The sequence below is a fragment of the Lipophrys pholis genome (assembly GCF_963383615.2).
Source record: "Lipophrys pholis genome assembly, chromosome: 17".
In the NCBI taxonomy this organism is placed as follows: domain Eukaryota; kingdom Metazoa; phylum Chordata; class Actinopteri; order Blenniiformes; family Blenniidae; genus Lipophrys; species Lipophrys pholis.
Window position 1 is genome coordinate 21898982 of NC_137643.1, and position 7512 is coordinate 21906493.

General features: G+C 48.7%; 1 protein-coding gene across 1 annotated transcript; it reads left to right on the forward strand.

Moving 5' to 3' along the window:
- The first annotated feature begins 1245 nt into the window (after positions 1 to 1245).
- Positions 1246 to 6297, forward strand: tpbg1b (trophoblast glycoprotein 1b). Its single transcript, XM_080485524.1, has 2 exons — positions 1246 to 1691; positions 3161 to 6297. The coding sequence occupies exons 1-2, from the start codon at positions 1426 to 1428 to the stop codon at positions 4008 to 4010; spliced, it is 1116 nt and encodes a 371-aa protein (XP_080341650.1). The 5' UTR covers positions 1246 to 1425; the 3' UTR covers positions 4011 to 6297.
- The last annotated feature ends 1215 nt before the right edge of the window (positions 6298 to 7512 follow it).

Sequence of the window (7512 nt, forward strand, 5' to 3'; positions counted from 1 at the left end):
TGGAAGATTCCGTTATATTTTGAAGCTGATCTGGACACATTTGATAATGGGGGATTGATGTAGGTCTATAAAATAATAATAATAAATAAATAAAACATATCGTTTTGGCTCATGTGGACCGGACCGGGCCTGATACTCTAAATCAAGGTTTTCTTTTGAATTTTTTTTTAACCATTTTCTTGGTTGTTTGGCCGAATCAGGCTTCTTGCGGGACGGTTTTGGGTCACGGGCCTCATGTTGGACACCCTGAGACAGAAAGTGTTTTTTAGAATTGAGGTGAAAGTTTCAACATCCATCATCAGAATGGAAGCTCTGGAGGAGTCGGTCAAACCAGAGAGAAATCCTCCTCCTCCACCTCTTCCTCCTCCCGGAGACGAGGAGTGAAGCTCTTCCTCTTCCTCCTCTTCCTCTTCCAGGAGGTGAGGGGTGAAGCTCCTCTTCCTCCTCCTCCTCCTCCAGGAGGTGAGGAGTGAAGCTCTTCTTCCTCCTCCTCCAGGAGGTGAGGAATGAAGCTCCTCTTCCTCCTCCTCCTCCTCCTCCTCCTCCTCCTCCTCCTTCTCCAGGAGGTGAGGAATGAAGCTCCTCTTCCTCCTCCTCCTCCTCCTCCTCCTCCTCCTCCTCCTCCTCCAGGAGGTGAGGAATGAAGCTCCTCTTCCTCTTCTCCCTCCTCCTCCTCCTCCTCCTCCTCCTCCTCCTCCAGGAGTTGAGGAATGAAGCTCCTCTTCCTCCTCCTCCTCCTCCTCCTCCTCCTCCTCCTCCAGGAGGTGAGGATTGAAGCTCCTCTTCCTCTTCTCCCTCCTCCTCCTCCTCCTCCTCCAGGAGGTGAGGAATGAAGCTCCTCTTCCTCCTCCTCCAGGAGGTGAGGAATGAAGCTCCTCTTCCTCCTCCTCCTCCTCCTCCTCCAGGAGGTGAGGAATGAAGCTCCTCCTCCTCCTCCTCCTCCAGGAGGTGAGGAATGAAGCTCCTCTTCCTCCTCCTCCTCCTCCAGGAGGTGAGGAATGAAGCTCCTCCCAGCAGATCATCACTTCACTTCTGGTCCTTTTAACTTCATTGTTGGAGAAGAAGCGACGCCCCCGGTTTGTAAAGCAGGATAAACCTCCTCCTCCTCTGATCGACCCCCACCCCTCCTCCTTTCCTCCTCCTCCTCTGATCGACCCCCACCCCTCCTCCTTTCCTCCTCCTCCTCTGATCGACCCCCACCCCTCCTCCTCCTCCTGGTTTTTTGTTCTCATGGAAATCAGAGCCACACTTTCCTGCAGACATGCGGAGTTAGAGGAGACTTCCCCGGCCGGGACGACGAGCTGATCGTCGCTCTCTTCATCACTTCTTCCACGTCCCTGGGATCTATTTTATCTCACTTCATTTCATTTTTACTTCAGTTTTCTCTTTCCGCTGCTTTCCCATCGTCTCGGTTGCGGTTGCGACATGCGGGACTGGACGCGGAGCCTCGTGCTCGCGCTCGCGCTGTGCGCGCTGCCCGGCTCCGTGTCCGCGGTGTGTCCGCCGCGCTGCGAGTGTTCCGAGGCGGCGCACACCGTCAAGTGCGTGTCCAGGGAGCTGCGGAGGGTCCCGGAGGGGATCCCCGGGTACACCCGGAACCTCTTCATCACCGGGAACCAGATCAGCCGCATCGGACCGGAGAGTTTCCGAGGACTGGAGAACGTGACCAACTTGTCCCTGAGCAGTAACAGGTACCAGCCTCACAGGGGCCACCGGAGGTTTTTCTCAAGAACACATGTCTTGATTTAAAAAAAAAAAAAAAAAGTTTAGAAATAAAAAAAAAGAAGAAGAAAGAAAAGACACCATTTTTATAAACTCCATCGCTCTGCTTCTCCTTCTTCAGTCTTCATCTGGAAATCATGATCTTTACATTTTTTTCAACAATTTGGGTTCAGAAAATGAAGTAATTAAAAGAAAATCTATTTTTTCATGAACCATCTTTCCTTCTCACTGTGAAACACCCAATCTTGAGAGATAACAACCGCTCGCTCTCATAACCAAGGTCCTAGACGACCAAATAATGTAATATTGGCCAATAACGTGACAGAAATGTGAGCATTTTAGAGGCATTAAATCCAATAAACTATGATTGAGGATTTCCCTCCTGGTCAAGCGGAGCTAAAAGGGTCTTATGACGCCCAGGTGTGGATCAGAACCTGGACATGTAATGAAAATGTGGCCAAAATCATATTAAGTTGAAGATTCCCTCTACATCTATCCTACAACACAACGTGTCATGGGTACACTTAGAATTATTACCTTTAAAGACGGACGTAGTCTCTTTAATATGTCCAAACATGTGTCATCTTTCGGAATATTGCAAGTTGGATTCCTCATCTCCCTCCATCCACATGGTGAAGTGTCCTTGAACAAGACACTGATCTCATTCTAGCAGACTAAGCCGTCATGGCAGCCACGTCTACTGGTTATATTAGAAGAAGAAGAGTTTCCCTTAGTATTTCTAGTCAATAATGCACTCAATCATTGACAATTCAAAGTCGCTTAAGTATCATAAATGCAATCAAATCTCATGCAAATAGATCAAAAATCTAAATGTGGCCTCACATTGCATCACAAGTGATTCTAAACTCGTCTACCGTCCTACAATACGGTGTGTTCAATGTGTCATTATATTTATTAGGTTTAAAGACAGACGCTGTCTCTCGGTTGAGTGGATCATCTCTCAACCCGAAGGTTGCGGGTTCGATTCCCCCACCTCTCCTGCGTTCACATGTCCAAGAGTCATTGAGCAAGACAATGGATGGATTGAGTGCCTTTGCATGGCAGCCGCCTGGTGTGTGTGTGTGTGTGTGTGTGTGTGTGTGTGTGTGTGTGTGTGTGTGTGTGTGTGTGTGTGTGTGTGTGTGTGTGTGTGTGTGTGGAGCCAAACACTAGTTGTTTTATGCTCTTTTGATTCTTCAATGAACAATTAATTCAAAGCATTAATGTATTTTATATTCATCTTAAATCTTTTATGTGGAAATGTTTGTTATAGATGGAAAAAGAAGCTCCTCGTCATTCACGACTATAAAAACATACGTATTGAAATGATTCTCTCACTTTAATTAAATTCTGATCCAAAGGAAATCTAAGTTCTTTATTTTAGCTGCTTTTAGTCCTTGTGTGTGAATTTAAAGTCTTCTGTGTCTTTGAAATCCAGAATAACGGAGGTGGACTCGCACACCTTTGCCGGGCTTCGCAGCCTTCGCTCTCTGGACCTGAGCAACAACCAGTTGGCCGTCCTTCACCAGCAGGCCTTCGCCGTGGCCAACCAGTCGCTGCGCGAGCTCAACCTGAGCCGGGCGCTCTACAACCACTCGGCGGTGACGGACCTGGCCGCGGCGCTGCGCTGGAGCTCCCTGGAGGGCCTGCGGGGCCTGGACCTGTCCGACAACGGCCTCATCTACCTGCCCTCGCACATCTTCTCCCACCTGGGCGGCCTGCGGCGGCTGCGGCTCGCCAACAACTCCCTGGTGGCCGTCCACAACGCCTCGCTGTCGGGGCCGGAGCGCCTGGAGGAGCTGGACCTCAGGCTCAACGCCCTGAAGACGCTGGCCGAGGAGGGCCTGCGAGAGCTGGACTCCCTGGCCGACGCCTCCCTGCTGCTGGGGGAGAACCCCTTCACCTGCACCTGCGGCATCGAGGCCTTCGCCCTGTGGCTCAACCGATCGCAGGACCGCGTCAGAGATGCCGGCGGTCTGGTCTGCGCGTTCCCAGCGAGCATGAGGAACACGTCGCTGCTGGCGGCGGGCGCACTGACACTGGGGTGCCACCAGAGGGACGCGGGGGCCGACCTGGCGCTGCAGACCTCGTACGTCTTCCTGGGCATCGTGCTGGGATTCGTAGGCCTGATCTTCCTCTTCGTGCTTTACCTGAACCGCAAGGGCATCAAGAAGCGCATCTACGACATGCGGGACGCCTGCCGGGAGGTGTGGGAGGGCTACCACTACAGATTTGAGATCGACTCCGACCCCAGGCTATCGCAAGTCTCCACAAGCGCCGACGTGTGAGCGGACTATCGACGTCTGGGTTTTTCTAATGGGAATGACTTTTTTTTTTGTCATCAAGAGCCAAATGTGAAAATTGTACAGATCTCTGTGTAAATATATACACCCAAAGTGTTGAACTATCTCCGTCTTGTTGACTGAAGCATGCACTGCCCTTCTATCCTGGTTCTGTGCTCTTTCAATACAAACCATTGTGAAGATTTAGTCTTTGTGTTTTTTGCTGTGATGTGTCAGATGCTGATAAAATCGAGAGGAGACACATGAGAAGTGCCTGAATCTCGCCGAGCCGCCGTGTCAATAATCCCAACTGAACCGGCGTCCCGCCGGCCCTTCTGCGACCGATCCAGTCCTCGCGTTGAGCTTTGCAATTAAAACAAAAATCGACACTCGACAAACAAGGAACCTCTGGGAACTTAAAGCACAATCACTCATTCATCTCTGAAGCCTCTCGGGTCGCCTCCGTCCGTGCCTCAGCCCCGGGGTGCCGCCGAGGAATTAAGGCACCAAAAAGCTCTTTTCCCCCCTCGTCTCCTCTTCTTGGCTGCTGGATTCAAAGGCGGAGAGGAGGGGGAACAATTCAGCTGAGACTGGCGGAAATCTCCCAGCCCCCTCATTTTTTTTTTTTTTTCATGAAACGTCGCTTTGTTTCAACTCCTTGAGTTTTATTGTCAAAATGATGAGAAACAGTCGTGGGCTGAGGTCGCCGCTGAAAGCAATCCCCACCCTCCGTCCCTCCCCACCCCCACCCCCCCTTCCCTGAAAGACAACAGCGGCTCTGGAAGCCCTTTGAAGACAAACTCTGGTTCTCCACGTTTTTCTGTTTAGTGGGATTCTTTTTTAATTTTTTTTTTTCTCCTCCAATGATAAGACACAGATGATTCCGAAACACCAGCGACGACGGTTGGACCGGTTCAGGGTTTAAGGCCGCTCAAAAGACTTTTCTCAACAGCCGGCGGGTTCCAAACTCAACGATACGTCGCCACACTAACATCCGACGTCCGAACGAGTGGAAGCAGCGCCGCGCCCGACGCCGTTCGTCGTCACGATCGCAAACGCCAACGTGAAACGGAACATTTTTGGCTTTAATCAACTTGTGTTTACGGCGTGGCCGGCCTCTCCGATGAAGGTTCCCGTGTGTTTCCCATCCATCCACCTCGTCCTCCCCCCCCCCAAAAAGCTCCGGCCCCATGTTACTACTTCAGCCGACGGGCTGAGCGACGTCACGCCTCTTTTCCTTTTTCCTGCAATAACTGTGACGAACACTCGAGATCAGAAGACGCTTGGGTACCATCAACCTACGTAGTCTTTTCTTTTTTTTTTATACACATAAAAACACCGTTTAGATGGTTTTGGACAAGATCCCAGTTTGGTTTTAAACATCTTGTAAAATATAAATGAAGGTCATTTATCAATTCATCCATTCACAAACTCTCAAAAACTCGTTTTTTTTTTTTTTTTAATGGGTACAACAATTTGAGTTTGTGTACAAACCCGGCCCACGTCTGTCGTCTTTACTCGGAAGGAAAGCCCGTCTGGTTCAGACTGAAAAGACAAAAAAAGGTCCTGGTTCGTAGGAAAACCACTGTATTTGTACTAAACAACAACAGATGTTTTCCGTTTACTGCACTCAGGTAAAAGTCCAGTGTTCAACCCATCGTTCCACCTCGACCTCCTCCGAACTCTCTGGCTTCTTCTTTCTTCATAGGCGTCACCATATTTATCGATGTACAAGCTCTTTTTGCAGCATGCAGGTTCTCACTATATAGTCGGTTTTACATAAAGACGGACTTGTGTGTGTGTGTGTAAACAATCCTTTCATCCACGGCCTCTTGTCGTAGAAATACGACGCACTATGTTGCAATATCTATTTATCTGTGTAATGAAAGTACTTCAAGTTGCAGTATGTGTGTATAACTCGCGATAACAAACTATATGGTCCTTTTTATGTGAGGACAGTTTGGTTTTTTTTCCGCTGTTTGATTTGATTTTGACGTCAAAAATGTTTGGTTTGCTTCGAGGAAAATGTTCATTTGTGGTACTTCATAATGTATATAGTTAGAAAGTCAATGTAAAGTCCATAAATCCACCAAAACCTCCACACGTTTTTTTTTTTTTTTGGCTTCTTTGGGCAGAAATTCTACATCATGTTACCTCCTTTTTGTCTTGTCAGAATTACTATAGCTACTAGAGGTCATAATAAATATGTATACATAAGTGGATCTTCTCCAGCATGCTGAATCAACCTATATGGTCATTTCACAATTTTAAATAAATGCCCCGTGTGTAAATGATCCATCGTTTCACAGCCTCTTCCCAATTTTCTTTTTTCTTGTTATAAATCACCACGAAGACGTTCAGGTGACGGGACACCAGAACGTCTTTCCTCCTCAGTTTGAGGGGAAGTTGTCGTTTTTGGTGTGAGACAACTCTTTATTTTTATTTTTAATTCTGCCTCATCAGTCTAAACTTTGTGAATGTAAACATTTAGCTGTGTGCCGTGAAAACCGTCCATCAAAGTCCGCCGGTGCCTTTATATCTCCTGATATATTAATCCTGGTCAATAGAGGAAGAATTCTATGTAACGTGGGTCATTTTTTTTTACAAACTATATGGTTGTTTCTTTATTTCAGTTCAAAGCCGGACTTGTACACGTTTCGGCTGAACGGAGTGAAAAACAAAGTCCTCCTCCGCCATCTTTGTTTTCGTAAGCGACAAATCCTCTGGTCTTTGGACGATTCAAGACGAAGAGGCGGCGGCGGCGGCGGCGGCCATTGCTCATTGTGCTTATTCCTCCAAATGTGAGGCGTTAGTGACACAGCGCCCCCTACAGAAAGCAGGAACGTTTAAAGCGTTTTTTTTTTACCGCATGTGTGGAATGACAAAATAAAGCGTCAGAAGGCTGCGAGTCGTCTGCACAACTTATTCGGCGGTAGTGTCGTGAGAATGGCGGCGCGGCCGGCGTCCGGACGGACCTCTAGGTGTCATTTCGCCACCACACCACATCAAGCCGGGGGCATTTACTCGCTGAGGAGAAAACAATTAAGGCTCAAACAGCAACTTGGAGGGTGACGCTCGGCTCGGCTCGGCCAGACACATTAAATAAGCTTTGTTTTCCGGCGCGGAGGGAGAAAGATGTCTTGTGATACTTGCCGCCGTCTTCACAGAGCGCCATTGTGCCCGGCTGCTAATAGGATTCACTGGCGATGACAGAGTTGAGCGCTCCGATCCAGCCATTGTTCAAAGTGTCCTGGGCGGTGATAATTGCTGACTGGAGGAGAATCCCAGGAGAAAGTCGTGCTGTTTCGCGGGTTATTGGTGTCGAGAAAGAGCCGAGAAACATTTGCCTCCCCTCCGCAAGTCATTACTTCCGTTTTCTGCTCATTAAAGTGCGTCTTCACTTTTATTCCTTGTGTTTTTATGGGTCTGGCTGTTTGAGAAATATACGGCCGGCCGGCTGTAGGCTGCGCCGGATCGTCTCAGCAGGAATGCAATGAAAAGAGAGGAG

Bases quoted from the DNA above. Each gene is read 5' to 3' on its own strand.
- tpbg1b (XM_080485524.1), top strand. From the start codon at position 1,426: ATGCGGGACTGGACGCGGAGCCTCGTGCTCGCGCTCGCGCTGTGCGCG. The intron at 1,692-3,160 runs GTACCAGCCTCA...TTTGAAATCCAG, and splicing joins TTGTCCCTGAGCAGTAACAG to AATAACGGAGGTGGACTCGC.